Here is a 27,519-nt window from a genome sequence, read left to right as displayed (position 1 = left end):
TTAAATTTACAGTCGTCCAGCAGATGGCGTAAGAGAGCACAGTGGTGACGTATTTGGAGCAGTCTTCCGAAGGGACACAACGCCGGTAGCGACACACTACCACGAGTACTGACAAATTAATCAGTATTTCTGCAGGATGGATCCTTATCAGAACCAAAGACCTCAACAGAACAACACTGACCCAAACGTTCCGAAAAATGACCCACCTGAAAACCCCAGCAAGAACTCTCCTGAATCACAGCATCAACCGCAATAGTAAGTAACCTAATTCAATACAAATTCAAAATAAAATAAATGTTCAGATTAAAGATATGATATTATACAGTGGTATGCAATTACGAGTGATTACTTGTTATTTTTATTACAATTTGTTGCAGTGACGATAAGTCGTGTTTTGGAAGAGGGCAAGTTTTCACTTTCACTTTCATTTCACTGAATCTGAGAGTCAACTTTTCCCTTTAAATGTTTCTGGTTCATTTTCAGTGTTGAGCTCTCACAGAAATAGTCTGACTGAACCAATGTTCAAACATGTATGCTGTAGGACACAAATTTATTTGCTATATGTAACTGTCAGAGGTGGGAAGTAATAATTTATAGCCTTTTTTCTGCTATTATTATTAGTATTATTATTATTATTTATTTATTTATTTTATTATGTTTTTTTAATTGAAGTAACAGTAGTCTTACTTGAGTCAAAGTTTTGATTACATTTTCAACTGTGAGTAAGGTTATAAGTGACAAAAACTTTGTTGACAATATGAAATGATCTGAACTGAATTAGTTATTTATGTTTTTCCTTCAGATATACTTTATTAGGCCATAATGTAGGAATGCACCAGAGTTTTCCAGAAATGTGTAGTTGGTTTAGCCAAAAAAAAAAAAAAGCTTAACATTGTTCTCGTATAGAATATTATTCTTTCTTCTTTCTTTTTATTATTTTTCTCATAACCAACTCACAAATTTTTTACCCAGTAAACAATGATGAAGCTCAATTAGCCAATTTTTGGCTATTGACATTTTCCAAAAATAAACAAAATGGCACGTCAGCATCAAACAATTCAAAAATGCATTAGGGCAGGAGTACCTTCAGAGCTACCAGTAGTTCTCCACTCCCTTCCAAGTAGCTCGCTAAGGTATTTCTGAATTATATGTATTGCACTTAATTTCTAAAATCTGATTAATTACCATTGCAAATGTGTGATTTTGATGCTTAATTTGTGCACTAATAAATGGATAATGGTTTATGTTTAATAGGCATCTAACTGTACCCCATCAGAAACTTGCCATTGCTCTTCTACTTTCTCAGTTTCTTGTGACCATGACTCTAACCCCTAGCCCCAACGTAATTCTAAGCTTAAACTTAACCATAGTCGTAACCCGAACCCTATATAATATATTTGAAAAATATCAATAACATGTCTCCTTTTTGACCTGTTTGTTGACGCGTTGACGCCGTGACCTCCGTGTGACCTCTGTGTGTTTTCAGATATTGATCAGATGATTTCTGATTGTAAATTCAAAAGGGCATACTTCACAGCAGGCAGCAAGCACAGGATTGGACAGTTATGAAGATGAGTGTGTAAGGTTAAAGGTCAAACCCGTTTTGCAATAGGCTCTATTCACGCTTACGTCACAAACCAGGAAGACGTTTGGAAACATGCCATGACAGCTTCCGGTGTGGTTATCGACACTGGGCTCACAGACAGACTGTGATAAAACCCACTGAAGTAAATGTGATCAGCGGTAAAATGAAGACTGCATTTGTATGTGCTGTTTGGAATCATCTTGAATTTGGCACACTCATCTCTTTTAATCGCATTTACCCAGTACACTCGGAGTTGTGTGTCAGTGGGGAAATGATGAAAACTGAGGTATCCTACCTCAGGTCTGCTTGTAATTGCTGATTTGCTGAACATAATGGAACGCTACAATATCATGAAGATGAAGAAAACTGGGCCATTTTCTAATTTTTCCTAGATTTAGTCAGACTTACTACTGCAAACAGAGCCCACAGGAAGTTGTCATTGCATGTTTCCAAACGTCTTCCTGGCTTGTGACGTAAGCATAAATAGAGCCTATGTTCAGAGGGAGTCACAACACATGTACCTGTCTGCTTCTCTATATAATGTTGTTACCTCCACAAAAACAGACCTGGAGATGTTTTGTTTCATTCATTTGTTTGAGTAATCCTTTATTATTAATCTGTCTACATCTCAAAAGCTCAAAATTCTCTGTTCCACCTTGATGTCATGAAGTGATACTTTTGAAGTTAACGGCTACCTTTAGGTCTGTATAGATTGGCAATTCCAGGGCTGAAATCATCCAAATTATTCTAGTGAAGGTGTATGGAGTCTAAAAACACAGCGGAGCAATTCCTGTATTACCACATGACATCACAAGGTGGAAAAGGTGTAAACCTGCAGAGTTTGTGTGTTAAACATGTGTGAATGAAACAGAACACAATCTGTGATGAGGAATCTACATGAGAACAGATAGTGTAATGAGGGCCTTTTAACAAATTTATGAAAAAACACAAATATATTTTACCATTTTGAAATAGTTGAAATGGTTACAGCTGTGTAAAGGCTGTAACACACTGTAGGAGAATTTGTCCGATTAAATCTGCGATTTGCTTCTCCCCAAGTTTGGACTTTGTGTCTTCATATGGGACATTTTTTTTATTTATTTATTTTTTTAATAAATGCGCAAAAGTTTAGAAATATGGCAGGGTTAGGTTAAGAGTTAGGGTTAAGATAAGGGCTAGGGTTGAGGTTGGGCTATGGTTAAGGTTATGATTAGGCTTAGGTTTAAGCTTAGGGTTACATTTAGGGTTAGGTCAGGATTGGGGCTAGGGGTTAGAGTTGTGGCTGGGGTTTAGGGTTAATAGGGTCAGTGCAGGGTGGGGTGTTTGAGGGGTGCAATGTTTGCGGGGTGCAGTATTTGCAGGCCTCAACTTAGGCACATGCGAGGGCCTGTGCCTCAGTTTCAGTGGGCCGCTTGCAGTTGCAGCGGGGCACTTGCCACTGGTGGCTATATTTCTCTTTATTTTCTCATGTTTGTGTTTATCCTTTGATACATTTTGTACATTTAGATATATTCAATTATATATTAGATGCCATGCCTCGACTGTTACTCTTTTAAATTACTCTTACTTGAGTAATAGTATTCCCAAATACCACTACTTTTTCTAATTTCAGTGCACTTTTTGGCTCTAACCACATTTGGTCATTTGTGTCTTGTATTATGTTTGGTTTCTTTCAGTGTTTCTGGATTTACCATGATTCCACCTAATGCAACTCGGAGAAACAACCTGACAACAAGTAAGTCAACAAAGTAAGATCGACATGCCTTTATTTATTTCACCAGCTTCATAAAATCTCTTGTGTAGTGTCCCAAAGAGAGTTACAAAATCTTCAAGCATACAGAGATGCACAAAGGTCTGCTCCTGTGCACATGAATCCTGAGAGACTTGGTAAACTATCACACATAATGCATAATTCCTTTCTCCTACAGCCTATAAAACTATAAACTTTTGTCTCCAGGAGGAAGAGGGACAATGGATGAAGCCCGTGAGCACCAGGAGCAAAAACAGCGCCTCTCTAAACTACAGAAAAAGGTACTTTTTTACTCTACACTTTTGCAGTTAGGATGATAAGATGCACGGTTATTTACTAGTTCACTAGTGATTTACCAGTGATCTGATGGGTGATCAATATATTTTGTGTAAAGCTGAAAATGGAAGAAGACAAGAAAAGACAGAAAGAAGAAGAGGAAAAGAAGATACAGGAAAAAAAAGACATACAAAGAAGAAAGGTAATATATGTATGTGTGTGTGTGTGTGGGAGTGTGTGTGTGTGTGTGTATATATATATATATATATATATATATATATATATATATATATATATATATATATATATATATATATATATATATATATATATATATATATATATATATATATATATATATATATATATATATATATATATATATATATATATATATATATATATATATATATACATATATATACATATATATACATATATACAAATTTGCTAATATTTACTAATTATACTGATGTATATATTTAAACAAACACTGCAAATTATTTGTGCGAGGAGGTATTCAATTGTTTCTTCTATGTTGTAGTGTATTACCTTGCCACTAGATGTCAGCAGAGTCAAGCAGCAGTCAATATTATCCTCAGAACACCTTATATTGCAAAACATTTTTGGCAGTACAGATGACAGGTGTTTGGCTTGTTGTGCACTACATTTCTCTACATCAGAAATAATATGTGCTGCTGCTGTTGTGTGATGGAAGGTAAAGGAATAAATATGATATTTGTAATTTAGCTCTACAAACAGCAATTAAACATTTTGTTGTACGCCTACACCCGCGCCTAAATAAATCCTCTCATACTGGATTACTAAGATAATTTAGTTTAGTGCTTCCTTTTGTAATGACGATAAAAGCAAATATTGATACTTTGCATCTGATGCCATTTATGTTCCCTGAGGGTGTGAAGCTAACTGTAGACACTCCTCTGTCTGAGGCTTTGTTCGACATCAATCTGCAATTAATCTGATTTAGCTAGAACTATAACAGCTGAGATAATGTTTACTGTTACACAAGTCCCGCTCAAATAACATTACAGTCACAAGCTAGTTAGCATTAGCCAACAGTTCTTCACTTGTATTGATTGCTGGATTCATTTATTATTGTTACTGCATTTTTCAAAAAAATCATGCAACTTTTTTAACAGTGTTTGCTAATGTGTGAATTGTGGGGCCATGGTAACTGCTGAACATTCCGCCATACACATACATGCACAATGCTCCCAGGATGATGTCACTGCAAAGTACTAATAAACCAAATGGAAATGGGGGCAATAAATCGGCATATATAAATGTTAATATGCAAACCATCTGACTTTAATTATGTAACGTATACTGTATAATATAAGGGCTGCCTGTGTTTCTTTAGGCTGAACGTTTGGAACAGAACCGGAAACAAGAAGATGAGTTGAGGAAGAAACAGTTTGCAGAGGATCACCGGAGGTCACACACAATCCCTCACACTCAGCACATTTCTGCTTATTCTGAGGAATTACTTCCTCTTTATCCACCAATGAATAATAACACATGCGGGTAGTCCACAGTGTTGACCAATAATTATCTGGGCATAGTATGTCCTCCAGAAGTATCAATGGAGGCAAGTACAACAGCGTCAATGCAGATTTGAGTTCATTCTAAATTTACTAAAAAAATATCTGTTTTATATTTTATGTTAAATTTTACCCTTAAAAGTGCACTATGTAACTTTTCTGGAAGGGGTGTCTGCCATGAGCTATTATTGCTTTACCTGAAAGGTTTCACAGTATGGCATTAAACTCACCTATGTTGCATTTATTCAATTACAGGTGTTTTACTGCTCAAAAATAATATTAAAAACATGAATTCCTACAGTGAAGGAGCTCATCTTTCCACAGATATGACATGTAACTTGGTTTGAAGGCATTGCAGGCTTGTCTCCATGGAAATAGATAAGGAATAAAACAAGCAGGTGGCAGACCCTCCACCAGAAAGTTACGCAGTACACCTTTAGAGTCATTGTATAAACATTGTATATATAAGAACAAAACAAACAAAACAAAAGAAAAAACTGTGTATTTAGACATTATAGGGTAGTATTTAATCTTGAGCCAGGGCATCATTTCAGGCTGCCCATGTCAAAATGAGGCAATCAATTTTATGAAATAATGTGGCAACTATAAGGGAGGAAAACGATTGACTCAACTTTAAATTCATAAACTTGGAGATGAAAGCCCCTTAAGGGGGAAGTTGCATAAAAGACTTTTCCTATTAGCCAGACCAGCTTGTCATGTATTGTTAAATCATATGTTATTAGATTACAGTATGTGGCAGATTCAGAGGAAAATTTCTTGTCAAGGAGCGTCTTTGGATTGTCTACAAGTAAAACAAAAGCAGGAGACAGTAAGCCAACATGAGGCTATGAAGAAATTGTGAAAATGTTGAGGAAGGAAATAAATGGATTAAGCACAGTTCAATCTACAAATTCCTATTTGCACCATCATTTACAAGAATGTTTGAGCCACAGAGATACCTTTACAGGCAACTGAATCCACACATAAATTATATCTTACATAACATGTGTGCCAATTTGCGTCAAAAAATGTAGCAAGATTGATTACCACTACTGACTTCACCATTATTGACTTGTTATTGGACATTATTGATTTGGGAATCTCTTTTTTGTTTGTTCTTATTATTTTTATCTGAAAAGTTTTATCTTTTCTACAGGGTGAACAATGACTACTTGCAAAAATATAAGAGAGAGGCCTTAGCTTCTAGAAATGCCTCATCAGGAATCAATGAACCTGTTCCTACCACTGTAAGTACAATTTATTGCTTTTGCCACAATTATTTGATTGTATCTGATAATAAAGGAAAAGGCTTACTTGTTTGACTGGTCTCAGGGTTCAGTGTCAAGCCCCATAACTTTGGCTGTTGGATCGGAAACAGGCGTTGCTGTAATTCCCTGTGATATGCCTCACTTTGAAGGCTGTTTTCTAAGTAAATATCATTGACTTCTATTGCCCAAATGTGCTCTTGTATTAGACTAGTGTTAAGCTCAATAGGTTTTCTTATGATTTGTTTCTGGTCAGAGCTGGAGGCCGCAGTTCACAGCTGAGTAAAACTATGTTAAAATACTCATACACTATGTGCAACTGCAGACAGTCTTCATATTGTTTTTGCTGCTTCTCAAAGTCTTTATGCTTCTGAAAATGCACTTATCACAGCAGGGTTCTTTTAATAATAATGCATATACTTTTTACAGCACTTTCGTAGACTCTAACGTAAAGTCACTTTGCACTATTCAGTCACTCCATCCACCATCACTTACGCACACAGTCTCCCATTCAAATATTAGCTGAATGCAGCCATGCTTAGCTACTGGTGGATTGTTCCTTCCATAGTCATGCTGTGGAACTAGTCTTTCAATGGTACTGTGAAAGCCAAATATTTTCTGAGGTTGGCCCTCGGTGTGAAAACTGGATTTCTTTCTACTGTCCGTCAGTCTGCTGCTCCATAGAGGGAGCATGTGGACAGCTGACAGTGCTAGGGACTTCCCAGAGTTCACAAAAAAGACTAGAAAGATTTAGTAGTGTCAGTGTATTAGTGAAACAGTAGGAAGTATTGGCTGGATATGATGTCACCTGTCTACTGGGAATGACGTCAGTATGCAGGAAGCGGCCTGTTGATCTTCCATACAGTTTAATGTTGTTTCAGTCTAGTGTGGACTTGAAGGGTGAACAGAACAAATGTTGTCTCTTATGTTTTTACTCTAATATCCATAACTGACACTGTTTGTTTGGCAATAATCTAAATGCTTTGCAACTGAGCTATAATCTTCCATTTGATGGCTAATATACGTACAAGCTGATTAATAATCTAATTAATCTATTTATTAGACACATTTTATGACTGTTGAGATTTTGAGAGATATTTTGCATAGAATGTTCCACAGTATGGCATTAAACGCAGGTGCTGCCAACAAACTAATTTACAGGTCAGATCTGTGGAGAGGAGAGACATCTCAGAGTAAAAGAACATCTGTAATTAAATAAATACATGTTTATTGTCACATTATGAGGCATTTCAGTAATACTACTACTACTACATACGACTATATGGATAAAAGTAGGTGGCAAATACCCTGCCAAAAAGTGAATGCACCTTTATCACAGTCTTTGGATTGAAGGGCTAATATTATACAGTTTAAAATTACAGTAAATAAATCGGTTACCATGTGTAAATTCCTTTTCTTTCCCTTATATCTCCTGTTTTCTCTCTGTTCCATCTTGTCTTGCCTTCATCTGGGTTGGGCCTAGTCTCAGTAGGATGTTCCAGATGAGCTGGGGATGAAAGCTGTGTGAGGCCGAGGTTTGCAGACCCAGGCCTCTTGAAGTGGTTTGGAGCAGGACTATGGGACATGTTGTTCTTTAGTAATGCCTTCATAAGACCCATAGATCTCTATTGTGTAAATGGGAGATTTTGTGTTAAGCTGCCGCAGGTGGGCTGTGCTTTCCTGTTTCTTGTTCCCTCAGTGCTGTTGAAAACCTTATTATGAATCAACTGGAATGTTACTTATTCTGTAATAACTTAATAAATAAATAACTTTCAAAAGAATTGAAAATTAGTGTCTGTGAATACCGTAGACAATGTATTATTACAGAAAATAATGCAATACATATTGTAATTTCTATATTTTAATTGAAAGAGGGAGAAGGATATATAAGTTTTACTCCTCCTGTTTGAATAATTATTCTTCAATTAGCATCTCTGAAATCTATCAAATCATCTGTGCAGTTCAGATTGAGCCATCTTATCTTTGATAATAGCCATATGTTTGATGCTGGTAAGACATTATGGTGATGTGGTTCTCTATAACTTACAAGGTCAACGATCATATTTTTTCCACAGAGTGACGTGCCAAATGTGAAAATGAGTCTGGAAGAAAAACAACTGGAACAGAAGAGGTATATTTTTATAATCTTCATATTACATTTCAACTATTTCAAGTGGATGTCGGCACATGCTGCTACGTGACATTGCCTTGTAGGGGTATTGACATTTTATTATAATTAGTTGATTTATTTTCATGGATAAATGCTAATTGAATCCTAATTTAAAAGTGTATGTGACATGTATTATTACAAATGAAAAAATAAAACACCATAAAAGATCCATTTAATTTGCATGTTCAACATCTACTGAAGTGAAAACAATAATATGACTTTACTGAAAATGTGTTACAGATGTGTCAATTATTAAAATGATGATTTTTTTTTTTTTGTGTCAATCTTTTAAATCTCAAATAATGGTATTGGTGGTCAGTGCAAACATTGCTGTTCTGCTTTACAGGAAAAATGCAGCGTTTCTGGACAGACTAGAGCATCAAATGAAGACTGCAAACAAGTCTGGTGAATCATCATCTTCTCCTTCTCAGTCTCCTCCAGGACCAGTGTGCTCTGGACACACAGCTGCAGATGGTGAGCCAAACACAGGTTCATAATTAACACTGCACTGACTTCTTCTCACGCCTTGTCACTTGGACTGTAGGTCAGCACTGGTTAACCGACTCTAAGTCAGATGTGTGACACCAGTGACCCACCTTATGCTTAGTGTGATGGACTGTTTAGTCTGTGATGAATCAAAGGCTTTATGCAGCAAGTACAAGAATGAGGACTTTATGCGTAACGTGTAGTCAGGTTGTACCTCCAGGCAAATCATTGTGTGGGAACTAAATCCATCTTCCATAAATACATGAGAGAGAGAGAGAGAGAGAGAGAGAGAGAGAGAGAGAGAGAGAGAGAGAGGAAGGTTTAAACGTAGGTGATGGTGCTATAGTGAGCAGTTTAAAAAACTTTGATTTAAAGAAGCAAGGAAGTTTCCTTCTCTGATTATCAGAAAACATGTGTAATATCTTCTTGAATTTATGTTGTTGTTGTGTCAAAGTATTTTTTCCCCTTTGCGAAAACCCACTCTTCAACCTTTTGACTGAAATGTCTGGTTCTCAGGCCCTGGCTCTTTTTGTGCTCCCTATCCCCCACCACAGTAATAAACAGTCTAAAACAGAGACCGTTGTTGGCATTAATCCACAAATTGGGGGGTCTCCAACCTGTAGCTCAGGAGCTACTAGTAGTTCTCCGCCCCATCCAAGGGATTTCTGAAGTATACATATTGTGTTGCATAGCTAAAATTTGATTAATTATTACCATGGTAAATGTATTATTTTGATACTTAAGTTTGTGCATTAATAAATTAATAATGGTGTTTATTTTATAGGCATTTAACTGTACCACATCTAAGGCTTGCTGTGAGGTCTTATATTTACAAAATTTCTCACAACCGCTAAAATTAGTAGTTGTCTGCATTTTGGTTTAGTGAAGGAAGTTCACCAGACAAAAAAGGTTGATGACCCCTGATTTAGGAGATTAAAGTGTGTGGAACAATTGTATTGTGTTGTATTTTTGTTTTTTATTTTATTTAGTTTTATTTTTATTACTACATTTTTGTGCCCTTTAGTCTGATTTTACAAATTTATTTTTTATAATTCTTATCAAGACTTTTTCTGGCTTTGAGAGAATGAAAGAAAACATTTTCTCTCTCATTCACTGGAACAATAAGATGCTAGAGCAAGTTTGTTTCCAGTGTTTAGATTTTAATGAGTTTGATGATGTCATTGGTCGATCATGTCACTGATTGAGTGGCTGTTGTATGTGACTATAAACATACTTAACTATAGTGTGTAACCTACTGTAGAGTGCTTGAATACATTTTGCCTGGGATCCAGCATGAGTGACTGGTACATTAGCCAGTAAAGGAAACACATCGTATGGCTTCTTGCAGGGACCAGTGACCAGTGAGCACCTTAGTTTCACAAGCGTCACTGAGAAAAACAAATCTAATGTAATATCCATCTATTATAGAAATATATCAGTAATCATATGGACTAATTAATTTTTTTTGTCATTTTTTTGTTCTAGCCTCTGAACCAGAGTTTGACTGGGCCTTAATGAAGTTGATGAGTAACTTCCCTCACTTTGACAAAGACGTTCTACAAGGCTTCCTCAGTCAATGCAATGGTGACTACGAACAAGCCTATGAGTTTCTCTCTTAGTGAAATGTATTTGAATGGCTTTAAAGGTGAATGAATCTTTTGTATGTCATTCACAGCCCCATGTGTTTTTGATTGTTTCAGTGATTACGTTTTGGATAAAGTGACACTTCTCAGCACATCTTGACATGGAGATGCTTTAGCTGAATAAAAGTTTAGACACATATCTTAATTTAACCAGTATGCTCCTCATTGGGTGAGGCCAAATACACTATGTTGTGCCATGTAACAGTATCTGTAAATGTACAATCCATACTACAAGAAATATTTGCTATAGGGGAAAAATGTCAATGCATGACAAAAGCAAAAGGGACCAGTTCATTTCAAATTATGGTGCCCTAATTGAATATAGTACATTTTTATAATATTGTGCATCCATCTACTTATTATCCATATATATCCATTATATCCAAAGTCTTACCATATATATAGATATAACTAATCAATTTAATAAATTGCAGGGGGGAAATGCAGTTTACGAGAAATGAATTTGTGACTCTTTATGAAAAGCATCTGTAGCAACACTTTCAAGCTGAAATGTGTGACTTGAAGCACTGCAGAGTTGGACATAGAAACAGTTTGTTCACCTAACAGAGGGAACAAAGCACATAGGGTGGTATTCCTATTCTGGGGGAGCTGAAATCCCCTTATTGTGATATGCAGTCATGTCAGGGGCCCTGCTGATGTCATCTGGCAAAACCTCGATTTGCAGATTAAAGGAAACAGTGAGAGTACCACATCTGTGCACAAAAGACTGTGTAAGATAATATTTGGAAAAATGTCAAATTACCTTTTGTGTGTTGATAAATTAAGTCTGGGTGGGACAAACTGAATCACTTAGTTTGCATTCACACTTGTCCTTGTTTGGTCTGCTTTGATCCCAGTCTTGAAGTAGACTGGTTTTGAGCTGTTTTATTTCTGGTTTATTCTTGATCTAGATCTAATTTTGTGTTGTGTTGTGTGTGTGAGTGCTGCTATATACTTAGTATCTCACATATGTCACAGTCCTTTAAAGGATCTCTATCTAACCTTTCTGGTGGGGATCTGACAGCGAAGATATGTTGTGTTGTCTTGATTGTTCCATTGTATGGCATGGCAACTATCTTTCTTTCTAATCTACTTTGCATGTATTCAGTTAAGGGTATTTTTTTAGAAAATATCTTTCTATTTGTGAGATGGGTCAACTCGCTACAGATCTCACCTGTAACTTGATGACATTACCTGCTGTCTTCAAGTTCAATGCCTTACTCAAAATTTCATGCAAAGCAATACAGTCCTCGTGGAGACAAGGAGGTGGCGGACGCTAATAGTTAGATGGTGCACTTATAAATCCTTTGGAGCTACATATTGTACCTGCAGTGATGGGAAGAATACTTTGAAAATGTATTTAGTTACAGAATACTGAATTAAAAGTATTCAGTATCTGTGTTCTCTGTACATGTATTCAGTTTCTTTCCAACATGTATGTGCATGTGTATCTGTTAAATGCATATTTGTTTAAGAGTCATTTTAATGAATACTTGTTGCCTGTACACAAACAAGGCTGACAACATATTTTAAATTCCTATTGAATTATTAAAAGCATGACTATGAATAATGTTAAATTTAGTAACTCGTCATCAAGTGTTTGGAATCGTATTCATAGTTCAGTAGCAGTTGTATTTTTTTTTAGTTTTTCAGCAACCTCAAAATATGTAGTTCTCTTTTTTTATACACATATCTTAATTTCCTGCTATTTAATAACACAACCTCAAATGCCTATCAAAATATTTTTGATAATCCGAGACATAAATCTTTAATGTCTTTTCTGGTGGAGGGTCTGCCACCTGTTTGTCTTTCTGGAAATTTTAATGATTTACCTGGGATGTTCCCCAGTATGGCATTAAATATGTTTTTATTGCAACAAGAATCTTGAACATGTATTCATTTCTGACCTGTAACTTGGCTTGAAAGGGTCATCTGATTGTATCCATGGAGATACAATTTAATATTATACTCCAGACATTCCCAGCTAAGCGATAACATCTCCATGCAGGCAAGCAGGTGGCAGACAAAGACTAAACTAAAACTAAACTATAAACAATCAAAGCTAAACCAGGACTAAAACAGAAGGGGGATATAAGTAGGACCAGTATTATAAAGCAGGGTTAATCATGTTAAATGAGTAACATAGCACTAAATAAATATTGACTCATTTTTGTATGAGCTGAGTTCTGTCAGTTCACAAAAAGAATCAGGAGAGAATAATCTCAAAATGAAACGCTACCAGCAGATTCCACATACTTTCCTGAATGTGCTGATAAAGGTCTTCTTTTCCACATTTTCTGTGTGTCAGCAAATTCATCTTATAAGCATACTCCCTGTCTTATCCAATGTAAAGGGGATTTTAGGGTATTTTTGTATCTGGTCTAATCACAGAGGGGTGTGGGCACTGCTCAAATTATAATCATGATCAAAATGTTATGATTCTGGACCAGATGGAAACAATATCTTGTGGTAGTGTGATTGTATGTGTGAGACGTAGGTCTTATTGTCTAGCCATTTGTGTGGAGTTTGTGTTTTATTACCTCCCTGATTTAAGCTGCAGTTTTTCTCTGGTTTCTGAAAATAAAAAAATATGAGTGTAAATAATGTGTGTGCTTCTTCTGCTGTTATAATTGCCTTGTACTGCTTTATAGGAAGTGTGTTACTGAATAGACTATGACTTACTAAGATATTTGCAATAGCATTGTTATTAATGATGAGTGCATGTTTTGACATATCTGTAGCTTTGGTTCAAAAACACATCATCTTAAGAAAAAGACAAATGGGTCATGAGGCTGGCCATCATTTTAGTGGTGACCTGAATCTGGAATTGTTCTTAGAAATGTTTGTGAACCACAGTCACAGGTGGTTTCCCACAATGCCTCAGGTCAACTGTAATGAGTCATTTTGGGATGCCCTACTTCAAAACTGTACGATTTAGGCTCAAACTTTATAAATATAGATTTTCGAGAGAGCTGTATCATAGAGAAGATGGTCAGTAGAAGAAGCGTACCGTCAGGTTGGCTCCTGCGGAGGAAGAAGGGGGCAGGTGCAGGAGAGCAGAGCTTGGTTCCCAGAGCTTCAAAGTGGGAAAGCGTTTGGCCACAGTGCACCCAAAGAGCATAACACAAACACATGTTTGGCACACATGACACCCACACAGCTCCCAGTGGGCCCCGGGATACCAAGCCTTTCCTGTCTGCTCACCAGCATCTCAAAACTGTTGATTTTGAACCCAGATGAGTCACTCAGACCACTCTGGCCGCTACCTTACCCTCCGCACATCCGCTCTCTATTCGAACTCCACTTTGTATGTGATAAATGGACTCCCCTAAGATCAAATAGAATTAAAATGTATTTGAATAAACAATAAAAAGATTGAACTTGCCAGGTCTCACAGCTGTAATAACTGCGCTTCTCTGCGAGTTCAGGTCAACACATTGCCTGTCTGCATTCTCAAAGCAGAAACACTAAATATTCTTCCCTACTGGTTGTCTATTTCTCTTCAATTGTCACTGCCCAAAGGACCACCCGGCTCTAGAGGATGAGCTGTCCCCGTGGAGGACGGCCATTACCTCAGCCTGTGGCACAGCAACAAACACATGCGTGGATGCAGGGCCCTACAAACAGAGTGGAGTTGGGGGAATCCCAAAGGGCGGTTCACACAATCACAGAATGAGATCACTCAAACTGCTCAGATCCACATTGCACACAAATAACAGCAAAACTGAAAAATATGATAAACTATCTGAGTTTTCTGAAGAAACACCCTGACAATTACACATAGCTCTGGAGAAAATTAGATGCTCATATAAAACGTTTTCTAATGCATTGGAAATCACCAAGACTTAAAATGACAACATTTTTGACCTCTGTTCTAAACAAAATATAATAATCAATTCCAGTGCTGCAATTTATGGTAGAAAAATCTAGAATATAAAATCTAGAGAACAGAATTCTACAAATCCTTCTTGGGTCTGGTGTTTGTCCCAGAGGGGCCCCCAACCCAGCAATGGCAGTTGCAAAAAGACCAACAAGAATAATCCATGCAATTTTATTTACTACAATATAACTGGGGGAGAGAATTGCGTTGAGTACTACAATAATCCGGAAGGGAACATTAATATTAGAGTTTTATTTGGATGCATTGTGTTATTCAGAAAACATGGATGTCTGTCTGGGCCACCTCTCAATCATTAACAGTCCCTTACCACTTTCATACTCAGGCAAAGTCAAGGCAGTATGCATAGGTTGGAGCATGGAACCAAATATTCAAATTTCAGTCACAAGACAACTGCTATCCTTAGATAATTTTCCCATATTGCAGCTGTCGATATTTCCATGTGTGCTCTCTCTATATCAGTAAGCACTGTGACCAATCTGCCATTTAATTTTTAGTGAAGTTACAGTAAGTTTTTCTGGTCTCCTTTTGAGTATCTAATGAAAACCCTTGACTGTGCACTGAACATTATTGTATCCTGTCTGAACCTAACCACCTCCAGGGGGACAAGTCCTACCAACTTTATCATGTTTGGGCGCTTTGCTGTTTTCATAGCACCCTTCTGTGAGCCTGTTAGACTTTACATTTGGGGCGTTGTGTTGTGATGTCTGTAAGCATCGTAAAACTATCCCTGAAAAGTGTTGTATTCATGTGCTTAAATGCAGACACAAGTGGACACTCATACATGGTACATGCTTGAACACACACTGCGTATGTACTCGAAACAATGTCGAACCACATCTGAGTCACTTGGTTTCCTGGGGGAAAATTGGCTTTCCTCAAGCGTTTGGTGGACAGTGCTGACAGTTCTTGATATTCCCACACTGTTCACTGCACTCAACAGCTGGCATGTGCTCTCACAGTTACAGTTGTAATATATAGGTGGATGGAGCAATCTAATCAGTGGTCTGGGAGATGGGACTTAGGCCAAATGGGCAGAAATGTGCATTGTTATTTTGCAGCCTGTCTTCACTTCTTTCCGGAGTGGGCCAAAGTCTGCAGTTAGAATTACAAGAGCCCTGTCTGTTCTTTCAGACGCACTGGGGTCAGAACACACATATTACTCTAATAATAAAGATTTATTGTCTAATTTATCACTCAGAGACATCCTTAACAAACGCATTACTGTCTTGTAATATAATCACATTTGTTCCACACAGACCTTTGGATGTGGCTTCTGAACTGCATCAATGGCACCAATTTACTGAGCTGCAAATCCATAGGAAATGTCAAAAGTGGCCAATCGGAAATAAAACTATACTTTGTCTTTTAATATGAAAGTAATTGCTTGTCATTTAAAATGACCAAAGTAGCCACAAGTGCAGGCTCACGATCAAGCCACAAAGATTTGTAGCTCATAAAGTTATGGAATTGGATCTTGGAAAATACCCATTTACACATAAGTGCAGACACATCTAATTGTGAATGAAACTATACACTATTACGTACAGTAAGTGTAAGTAAGGCAAGGCAAAGCAAGTTTATTTGTATAGCACAGAGTGATTCAAAATGCTTTACAGAATAAGAAAGACATTAAAATCACAATACAATCAAGTCAACACACAAATAATCACCATAAAATTAACATTAAAAGAGAAAAGAGATGAGTGACCTTTCATTTAAACATTGTCAAAGTAAAAGCCTATCTCAAATCTTCAGGAAGACTGTTCCAGATTTTAGCTGAATAAAACTGATTACAATTAATAAAAGTATGTCCACTACTAGCATTGCATTCCTCCACTAGAAATGTCACTGCTACTTTTGCTTTTAGATAGTACCACAATATTATATATATAGTTAAACTCTTTGCCATCAATGCTAAAAAAAACAAAAAAAAAAAACCAAAACAAAAACATACAAGTTACAAAAATCATTCACATTGTTACCATCCAGTTAAATGAAAAAATGCTCACAAAACACTGTAACAACATAGACAACTCAATTCAGTAAACTTGTGACTCACTGTTTCTGTGTGGATCTGTGCAGAAGAGGTTACAGCTGCTGACTAGAAAACACAAAACATGCTGAGGTGAAAGGTCGCTGAGTTCAGGAAGCCAACCATACTTAAATAACTAGAAAACATGCTGCAACAATTCATATCACTATGCCAGGCACGTGTTCCAAGCGCATGCCAAAAAAACTCTTAGACACAAAGTGAATGTCATCATCATTTTGTATTTTAAGTTTCCTTCCACCCACAAGATGGTTATCCTGGTGCCCCTTGTCTAGTGTATTGCTTATACATAGAACCAAACAAACTCACATGCAGTGGGACGAAAATGACTGAAACCACCAATCATTTCAGTGCCATAGCCCATTCCCACCCAAATTTGAGCCAATAGAAAAAAAATCTATTGTTTGCAGGTTAGATCTCTGTCCTTACAAGACCTGCTACCTATCTGCATTGGTGTATGGGTGCTAATCTGTTTGTTGTGGCTTCTATATGCTGGTAACGGTTGGATACATTTGAGATTTCATAAGACCTACAGTGCAGAGACCAGAGCCTGCCGTTATGTGGTCCGGCAGCAGTTGACTTGGAGCGTAATTAAAGACTTGGATCCTTTCTGAGTAACTGTGCTGTGACGGTGAGAGATTGATGATGCGTAATACTATGTTAGGACAGTACTGGAGGTCTATGGCATGAATGGATATGGCATTTCACCTGAACTGTAATACATAATCTATATGCCTTAAAGGGAAATTCTGTTGATACTTTGCAGCTGATGTCATTAACAATCCCTGAGGGTGTGATGTTATCTGGAAGCATTGCTCTGTCTGAAGTTCTCTTACTCAAGCTAGACCTTAATCTGAGCTTTAATTTAATGCAATATGACCAGAAAGAGCTGAGTTAGAAGGAACTTTTGTGTTGTTAAGTAAATCCCTCACACATAAAATCACAGTCACAAACTAGGTAGCATTAGCCAACAGTTTTTCAGTTAGTCAGTCTCACTTTTCTGTTGAAAATGAAACACCTAAACAGGACCATGAATGCTCATATTGATCGCAGGCTCTTGAAAATGTGTTGTTCAAATCTGTTTTTTTTTTTGTTTTTTTGTTTTGTTTTCAGAGATCTTAAAACTTTTTGCCAATGCTTGCATTGTGTCACCATGGTAATTTCTAAACATTCTGCCGTTCACATACATGTAGTACACCCAGTGGCGGAGTTGGCAATTTGGGGGCCTCACTATAATGCATCATACTTTTGTTTTGTTTTGTTTAATATATTTATTGTCTGTTTTTACCCATTGTTCTTGAGACATGCACATCTCTACTTATTTCAATAATGGTGGATTGGAAACTTGTCTTATTAGTTTGGTTGCCTACTAGATAACCAGAACTGAAAGTTGTTTTATTTTTTTGCTAGTACAATAACATTTTTGTTTACATCCATTACATATGATTATTATAATTGATTGATTGATAATTGATTAAAAATGATTATTATTTAAAAGTAAACTACTCTCATTTAATGTCATATTGACAGAAAATCTAATTGCTCTGAGGCCTCGGTCTTTAGTGGCACTGAGGACAATTGGTTGGGGGCCCCTCCAGGTTTGCTGGCCCAAGGCAGCCGACTGCTTTTGCCATTTCTGAGAACACCCCCAGTTTACAAGAGGGAGTTTTATGGCAGTAGACACTGTGAGCAAATAGACAGACAAGGAAATAGGAAATGGGGATTGACACCCACGTTAAATATTACGCAAAATTGACTCTTATGAGCTTTAAGTCATGTTATAATGTTATTACCTCATCAAAAACAAACCTAAAGTTGTGTTTTGTTTCATTCACATATGTTTGAGTAAGAATTTATTAGTTTGACTACATCTCAAAAGCTGAAAATGCTCCATTCCACCTTTAAAAACATAGTGGAGCACTCCCAGTATTACCACATGGCATGAGTGTTTTCAACTTGAGAGAAGAACTAAGCCTAAATATGTAGGGTTTGTGTGTTAAACATTTGAGAATGAAACAAAACAAAACTCCAAGTATGTTTTTGATGAGGGAACAACATTATAACATAGATCAAAAAATAGTGTAATATGAGCCCTTTAATTATTGGTAATTCTTTTTCATCAAAGCCTGGATAAAAAGAAGCATTTTTTCCAAAGTTGAAATACATAAATATAGCTCAACAATTCACCTCACATATACCCCTTCACTTGTCACTTAAAGAAAAAACAAATGCAGAGACATTCTTCGTTGACTCTGCGGTTTAAGCAGAATACAAAAATATTCAAGACTGGCCAAATGCTCTTGGAGACAGACTCAAAAACATTTCCAACAATTGCTAAATCAAAAATGATTTGTGAGTTTGGACAGTCTGCATTCAGTAGTAATGGAAAAGAATAACACAAACAGCTTACAGTACACTGAACCCAAGAACACAGGTCAACTCCTCCAAAACATTCCCTGAAACAAACTCAGTGACTTAATATAGCCATTCCCCAAAGACCCTGGGCTGACCCGCTGTCCACCATGTCCTGACCAAATCCGTGGTCACCTCTGTCTCACTAGGATCCTCTTTGGTCACTCTAAATTCTCCTCTGTGTTTTGGCTGCATGGACCCACCTCATCAAGTCCAAAGGATTGCAGAATACATTTGAATGCACTTCACATATCGCCTCCTCAGCACACTGTAGCGGCCCGTGTTTGCACAATGACCAATTCAACGCAATTATGGTCTTCCTACCAAAAACAGGTCTCCAGGGCTCTTGTCAGTCCAAGATATGGTGCACAAAAGGCTCTCTTTCTCAGCAATAAATCAGCATGTCATACAGTAATGGCATGTGTATTTTCTTGTGGGCACGTTGTCAATTCTAGACATTGAGCAAATATTTTATCAGACTGGTGATGGCTTTTCATATTGATTTCATCCTTCAGCACCTTTTTCATATTATTCTGTTGCGCTTATGTCTATGTGTATATATATATATATATATATATATATATATATATATATATATATATATATATATATATATATATATATATATATTTAGTAAAGTATTTAACTTGTTTTCTTTGATATATAATTCCATATATCTTACTTCATATATTTGATGTCTTTTGTATGTACTGTATATAAATGTAGAAAGTGGTACATGCAGAAAACCTAACTTTTGACTGTAGTGTAATTAAGGCTCAAAATTACGTATTTGTAGATAGAGGGTGGAAACTAATGATCCTAGAGAAAGGGGCACTCTTGTTTGAATATACATTTTTTTCCCCCATTTTCCATATCTTTTATAAACAGTTTATTACTTTGAAAGCAGCGGCCTAGAGACTCTGGGATCTCTCTAAGTTTTGTTTATCTGGGAGATTTGAATGTTATGATGAGTAATTAGAATGTTCTTTTCAAATTATAGTATATTGTTTACGCAATCGCTCCCTTTGCCCCATTGACACAGTATATAGGAGAATGAGCTGCTGTAGGCTATATGAAAGGTTATACTGCAATTTAAGACCTTTCTTTTACGTAACACAAAGATATCAAGTTGTTATGTTATTTTAGAGTAATATTACATGCAGAACTGTAAACAGAAAAAAAGAAGAAAAATCAAACAAGAAAAATAAATAAAAATACTAGGCTATGTTTTTTCAAACTGTCATTGTGTCTGTGGACACTGAACCCCCTTTTCCTAGTGTCCAATTAGGTAATAACTTATATTTCCATAACAGATATCCTATTTTGGTCCTGTTCTGTAGAGCTAAGCTGATTCCATGTTACCCCGCAGCTCACAATCTTAAGCAATGGCCAAGGCTCATCCAATGTGACTCCAGGGCAACGGAGTGGTTGGCTGCTTTTGTGGCTACCTGGTTCACACAGCAGGTTTTGAGCTTAGTTTTTAACATCATATCATGGGATTTTAACCAACTAAGAAGTCCAGCAGGAGCAGGTCACGAATACAGTTGGGTCAAATTTGTTTCTTCCAAGAGTGGCTGGGTGCTCTGAGATAGGGTGAGGAACTCAGTCACACGGAATGAGCTCAGAGTAGAGCTGCTGCTCCTCCACTTTGAGAGGAGTCAGTTGATGTGGCTCGGGCATCTGATCCAGATGCCTCCCGGACACGACCTGTAGAATGGTAGGGGAAGGTAACTCCTTCCTCACCTCTGATTGGCTAGAATGGCTCTCCTCCGATAGTCATTCCATTTGTCACTGTGTCTCATCTCATCTACCTAATCCCCCCCGTTTAACTCTGTCTTATTTAATGAAACTAATGAATGATTATGATGTTGCCTATCACTAATTTCCTTTAGTGTAGAATAGGAACTGTACACAGGTCTCTTGACACTACAATATAATTCAAACATTACTGATTTTATTGAATAAGTGTTGATCTGTTGACAGCAATCAGTTCTATGTGTTGGTGTGTGGTGAATGAGTATTATGAGGTTTAAGTTCCAGCTCTGTCAACTTGTTTATTTGCCGTGTTGGCCACCAGTAAAAGCTACACTTTGAAGATTTCTAGAAGAGCAATTTTTAAGATTTCTAGATACCAGAGTTGTGTAAGATGGTAGAATCTAAACCAGAGACATGGGAAACCATAAACAACTTTATTTTGTACAGATTCCCCACTTAGAATAAAAGAAAAATAACAAGATGCAATGAGTGTATGTGAAGGCAGTGTATGTAAGGGAATGTGAATAAACTGCCTATGTGTTCGGTGGATGTGGTACATGTGAGACGACGGCTCAGCTATGTACCCATGTATGTATCTCAGTTGTTCTGCTAGCGATGACGTAAGATGACGTTTTCGTGGCCAAATGAAATAGCCAATTGCAGGCGAGGAAGGTGATACCTTCTTCTACCAGCCTACAGTTTGCAAATTTGCTCCCTGGATGCCTCTCTGGAGAGGTGTTCCAGGCATATCTCACTGGGAGGAGGCCCCGGGGAAAACCCAGAACATGGCCTGGGAAAGCCTCGGGATCCCCCCAGAAGAGCTGGTGTTTAGTTTATTTTACTTAGTTTAGTTTATATATTTAATGAGACAGGGACAGTGCACAATATACATTAACATTATTAGGAGAGATACATTTTACCAGGTGATAATTTCCACCTGTAGGCCCTGAGCAGGTGTTGTAGTTCATAAAATCAAACATACAAAAAGAATGTCTTTATAATGACTGTAGCATCATAACAATTCTGTATCATCAATCATGCCCATTTCTCTCAGCATCTTAAAAACATCATCCTTATCAAAAACATGTTTCAATTCATTCACTCCAAAACATCACACTCTCTCCAGACACGCAGGTTTGGAGGAAGTGAGCGTGGAAAGGGAAGTCTGGGCCTCTCTACTAGACCTGTGCAACCTGGCCCCGGATAAAGCGGAAGAAAATGGATGGATGGAGCTGTTTGTTTTTCCTGTATCCATGGAGAGTGTGCAAGAGGCTAGCTAAGGACCTAGCTATGGACATTTGAGATGCTACAGGCTTTTTACACTATAAGTGGCTGCAAATGTGGCAGAAGACCTTCCAAAGGAAACACCACAAGACTTTCCAGAGGAAACTCTTTGAGGGAATTAGCTATTTCATCACCAAACGAAACACCAAAACGGGGTAAGAAGGAAGCCTTTCGCGGTGTGTTCCCCTGGTTCATCCATGAACTCTGCTGTGATGCTGCAGGACACAGAGAAGGGACACTTCCACTCTTCCACAGGATCTGCCGACCCTACCTGACCAGTTCTCCTGTTAAACTGCACTGAAACTTTTGACTGAAACACAAAGGTGACCGAAAAACACAGTGTGAATGTTGCAACAGTTTGCTGCAGCAAAACTTTAATTTCTCTGGGGATCAATAAAGTATATCCCTCTCTCTCTTTCTTCATAAACTTTGCATAGTAACAGAGAAGACAAGTGACATAAACATAGTGGTTTATGTCCCTTGTCTGATGTAATGATGAATATTTACTACTGGTATCAAACCTGTAAAACCTGTAAACTTGTCATATTGTGCACTTTAATCAATAATCATGTGTGACGGCAACAAATACATCCAGGACAGCACCCCTGGGGGACATATCCTCATTTGACATGTGACTGACCTACTTTGACTTCATGAAACTCTGAGAAGGGATTATCTGTGTATTGCCATATACATTTTATTTCTGTGGTGATCTGATTTAATGTCTAGTGGTTTATGAATCAGCGCATACGGCCACACCTTGGAAAAGTAGAGCTACGAATATGGAGCCGATTAAATCTTTTATTTCAACGTATATTTGCTAGTAAACCACAAAATAATCTACAAAAACAAGACACAAAAAGAGATGAGAGTATGAGTGAGCGCATAAAAATATCTGTACCACAGCTATTCACAGATAAATCCTTATACACACATCAACAACCCATCCAAGTTTCCTGGCCTGTTTTGCTTCGGTGGAGAATTACCAGAAATCCAGGAGTCGTCTGGAGCTGCAGACAGAAGACCTGCCTCACTGCACCACGCTCATCCTCCCACCGTCTAGATCTCAACCATCTGCCATGACCAGGGATGGGTGGACAGGCAGACAGCAGCACTATGTAACCTGGCTCTGATTCCCTCTGATTAATAAAAGAAAACTTACATCTTTAGTTGAGTGTTAAAGGGTCCAAATGACACTATTTTCTGATCTGTTGTAGTGTTCTTTTTTCATCAAAAAACATATTGTGATACTTTGAGGGTGTGAAACTGCTTTTAAAGGTCCTACTATTACACTAAATTTACTCTTGTGAGCTTCTGACATCCTCAGAAATATACCTAGACTTGGATTTTGTTTCATTCATAAATTTTTAACACACAAACCTGCATATTTATTTCTTCCCTCAAACAGAAAACACTACAGTTACTTGGATTATTTCAAACCTGGAACAAAAAAAGTAAAAAGTAGCTGTAAAACTACTTCCTCATGACATCACAAGGTGAAACATAGCATTTTGAGCTTTGGAGGTGTAGACAGATAAATTAATAATAAAGCAGAATTACTCAAATGTGTGAATTAAACAAAACACAATTCCAGGTATGTTTTTGAGGAGGTAACAACTTTAACATGTCACAAGCTCACAAGAGTAAATTTTGTGTAATATAGGACATTTAAAAGCAGTTTCCCACCCTCACCACTCACCTATTTTGTGTCACAATATAATGGACCATGGTGTAGACATATTCCCAATAAAACATACATAAATACTAGGAGCTCCAGGGTTCTTGGTCTTTACCAGCATCATACCCTTCACTGTACTTTAATGAGTTCAGTAGTAAAAACTGTTGATACAGCACAGCCATATACTGCGTCACTATGCAGTAAAAGATGCTATTGCCACTCACAATAGCTAAATTAGCGGCCTTTGCGATCTTGCTTGGAGTGATGACAGAGACTTGAACCAGTGTTGTCAGTGGTTTTGTTGAGATATTTATTTGGACTTGCTGTGGAGATTTGTAGGTTTAGGGGTCATTATCCAGTTGCTTGTGTGCAGTACAGATGCATTCCTGTGACGACCACAAAAAGTGGACCCAAGATTAGGTTTCTCGGTTTGTCTAGTTTGATAAAGTTGGAAACATTAGATCTATAATCAGAGTTTGATGTTGTAACGCTGCAGGAAATATTAAATTGTCAACTGAATAGCCCTTTTTTTGTTCTCAGCCTTCTTCCATTTCATATTCTCTTAAAATGTGGCTGCAACTTCGTGATGCAACTTCGCTTTGCTTTTCAAAAATTCCTATGTAAAAGAATCTCCATTGGCTAATATTTTGAGGCTTTGCTTTAATACTACTATACCAGAATTTGCAGCAGTTGCATACAGTTTATTTTATAAATGTATGATTTATCTGCAAAGAAACTCCATTTATTTTTAAGATAAAGTTTTATTGTATATGTTTATGAATGATTTTTGTATGTGCCTTTTAAAATGAACCAATAAAACAAGCCAATAAAATCTGCTAGTTTTGATAAGCTTATAGACCCAAGCATAATGTGGGACATGTGTGAAAAATATAGTGTTATTACGGAAAGAAACAGACAATGCACTGTTTTCATTCCATCTCAGAACAGTTTTGTCTCAAACAGGAAGTGACAGGACACGACATGGTTATCTGTAGGCGGTTTTAGAGTTTCATGACCTTATTTAAACAAAAGTAGTGCGAGTTTCACTTTCACACAGATTTTATCAGTAAACAGAGGCTGGATGAGATTTTGGTTGTCTTCACCGATTACAGCAGAAGGCATTATTGGAAGTCTGTTACGTGCATATGCTGCATTCTCTCTGGACATTTGTTTGATTGAATGCAGCCTTTTCACTTGACTCTGTGGTTTGAATAATAAAACTAATGCGCACTGCCTTATGGGAAATGTCAAGCCCCCAACCAACGTTCAATAAACAAGCAGACAAGCTCAACCTGGATCTGGTCAGTGTCAACAGGCCATATAAGAACCCTTAGCAGTGATACTTACTAACACAGACTGTGCGATGTGAACTTGCTATGCCCTTCCTTAAGTATTAATTCAGCATCTTGTTAAAAGCAATAGGAAAGAAAATAAATCTGCCTTTTTGCCGCCTGCGGTTTCAGCGAAGTAGGAGTGTTAACGTGTCTGAGACTGAGGATTCCCTTATTTCCCGGTTCTAAGTTTTGGGTGTGGTCTGTATCTATTGAATATACTTGTGCGTGTATTGGCCAGAGGGAGTACAGTGACTGTGAAACCAAAGAAAGCCCTGCCCACTCCCACACTGGAAAGAATGAAGTGTTATGCTGTAAATGACACTATTGACCAAACAGATGCTACCCCTGAGGTGAGACGCTGCCATTGTGTGTGTGCCTGCTGGAAGTGGAAGAAAGACACAGAATGCCTGGGTGAATCATTTGGCATTTACAAGTTTCAGCAAATTTTAAATATATTTTGGGATAATGCTGCAAATTTCTGTGCCAATGAACCCATCTTTCTCAGATCTCATGTGGTGGCAGAGTGGTTAGCCTTTCTACCACTAGGAGGGGGGGTTAATTTCCACATCTTTTTTGTCTTCCCATGAGTAATAAACTTGACAGTTGGTGAATGTAAATGGCCAATAAGGAATGATAGTGAGTTCAGTTGGTTCAGTCAAATGTGGAGGTCTCATTTGGAGTGGGGGCCTCCAAAAAAGTGTGTGTCATTTGATACTTTGCAGTGACATCACACTGGGGGTGCTCTATATGCATCTGTATCTGATGGATTGTTTATCAGTTACCATGGCACACATAAGCAAACACTGCCAAAATAGGAAGGGAAAAAAAAGGATTTTAAAAGCGCGTTTTCAGGAGCCTGTATTCAATATGAGTGCCCATGGTCCTGTTTAGGTGTTTGATTTCCAACATAAAGATAAGAAAAATGATTAACTGAGATTCAGGAGCAGGACCTCATCTCATCCACCCTCTCCTCTCACCAGCGAACCACAACTCACCTCGACCACGCCTCTAATTTCCCAGAAGCCTATATGTAGCATCCTTTCCCATCATCCCAGTTTGTCTCGGCTAACTCGACCCCACTCTCCCATCCCCTATTTTGTCTTTCAGTCATAAGACCCCTACAAGGGGGGTCCCGTTCCAGCTGGGCCAATTGCAGATTGAGACGGAGCCCCCACCCATAGTCTCAACCCAGCCATCTCTGCCTCGCTTCGTACATTATCAATAAACTTCTTCGTACTATGTTGTTGTTGGCGTGGTCCTAGCTAGTGAATTTATGTATGAGAGACTTGTTTAAGAACACAAATCATCTCACTTGTTGTAGCTTCAGCTAAGTCAGTTCTTTCTGGTCAGATTTTGTTAAAGTAAAGCTCAGATTCTCTCTGATACAGCAGTGCCTACATTTAGCATCACACCTGTAGGTAATGCTGACACCAGCTGCAAAATAGGACCCAGAATTTGCTACACCCCTGCCGCCACCACCAGGCCAAACAGATTTATTATTTCTTCAGCTCAAGAACTCATCACACCTTTAACCCCATTTGATAATATTTCATACTGCACTAAGTTCTTTTCATATTCTGTAGTTGCCTAGTACCGTGTTGTGTGTGTGTGTTGTGGTCTGAGTGCGTGCATGTGGGGTACAACCACCTCCTCGCTGCAGTGTGCTTTCTAATCATGCTACCACAGAGGAAGTTGTTTATGGTGTGTAGGTGTGCGTCCAAGAGCGCCGCCGGTGGCTTGGTAAGATCGCAGGTGCAGAGTCCAGCCAAGCTCCTTCTTTATGAGCATGTAGGGAGTGAGTAAGTAGTGTGCGTGAGAGAGGATCTGCCTTCATGTGGTCACTGGATCTCACCACTCTTAACATAATTGTGTTTACAGTAAAAGCTACAAGCTCCTTCTGACTGGCTGCAGAGCAAACACTTACTGGATCAGACCTGGTGCACGCCAAAGAAGTTTCAGGTAAAAAGAGACAAATGAATGGAGGAATCAGCCAACCCCCAAAAGCAAAACGTCTAGAGTGACAACTAATAGACAGCATTCAAAAAACTTGGCACCACAAATTTTATTTTCAAAAAGTCTTATTTTAGCATTCACATTATAGTAATTACACCTTAATTGGACTCATCACAGCAGGAACAAAGACTTCATGCATAATAGACAAATCCAGTCATAACTTTTTTGCCCAAAATTAGACTGAAGCGAACAAGCCTCCATCTCCAAAAAATTGACTCTTATTGGTCTGGAGGGTGGTTGTATATATGGATGAAACAAAGGGATGGGATGGGGGGTTGCTCTTGATTTTAATTATTGTATTGTAATTTTTCTGTTGCATGTGAAGCACTTTGTGCTACATTTTAAATGTATGAAA

General features: G+C 37.7%; 1 protein-coding gene across 2 annotated transcripts; it reads left to right on the top strand.

The window, feature by feature from the left end:
• The first annotated feature begins 34 nt into the window (after window positions 1–34).
• epsti1 (epithelial stromal interaction 1) lies at window positions 35–27,067 on the top strand. 2 transcript variants are annotated; one of them, XM_055161439.1, is made up of 11 exons: window positions 35–255; window positions 3,262–3,320; window positions 3,389–3,472; window positions 3,543–3,616; window positions 3,730–3,813; window positions 4,993–5,066; window positions 6,330–6,420; window positions 8,514–8,569; window positions 8,955–9,082; window positions 10,580–10,678; window positions 27,030–27,067. In XM_055161439.1, exons 1-11 carry the CDS (start codon window positions 137–139, stop codon window positions 27,050–27,052), a joined length of 891 nt encoding a protein of 296 aa, XP_055017414.1. In that variant the 5' UTR covers window positions 35–136; the 3' UTR covers window positions 27,053–27,067. The 2 variants fall into 2 exon arrangements, with proteins under 2 accessions (XP_055017414.1, XP_020791865.2); XM_020936206.2 differs by lacking the exon at window positions 27,030–27,067 and having other exon boundaries at window positions 10,580–13,341.
• The last annotated feature ends 452 nt before the right edge of the window (window positions 27,068–27,519 follow it).

Source organism: Boleophthalmus pectinirostris, unplaced genomic scaffold (assembly GCF_026225935.1).
Source record: "Boleophthalmus pectinirostris isolate CB_2022bp ecotype Guang Dong unplaced genomic scaffold, ASM2622593v1 HiC_scaffold_1, whole genome shotgun sequence".
NCBI lineage: Eukaryota > Metazoa > Chordata > Actinopteri > Gobiiformes > Gobiidae > Boleophthalmus > Boleophthalmus pectinirostris.
The sequence above is the reverse complement of the archived record's forward strand: the minus strand, read 5'-3'. Positions and strand labels throughout refer to the sequence as shown.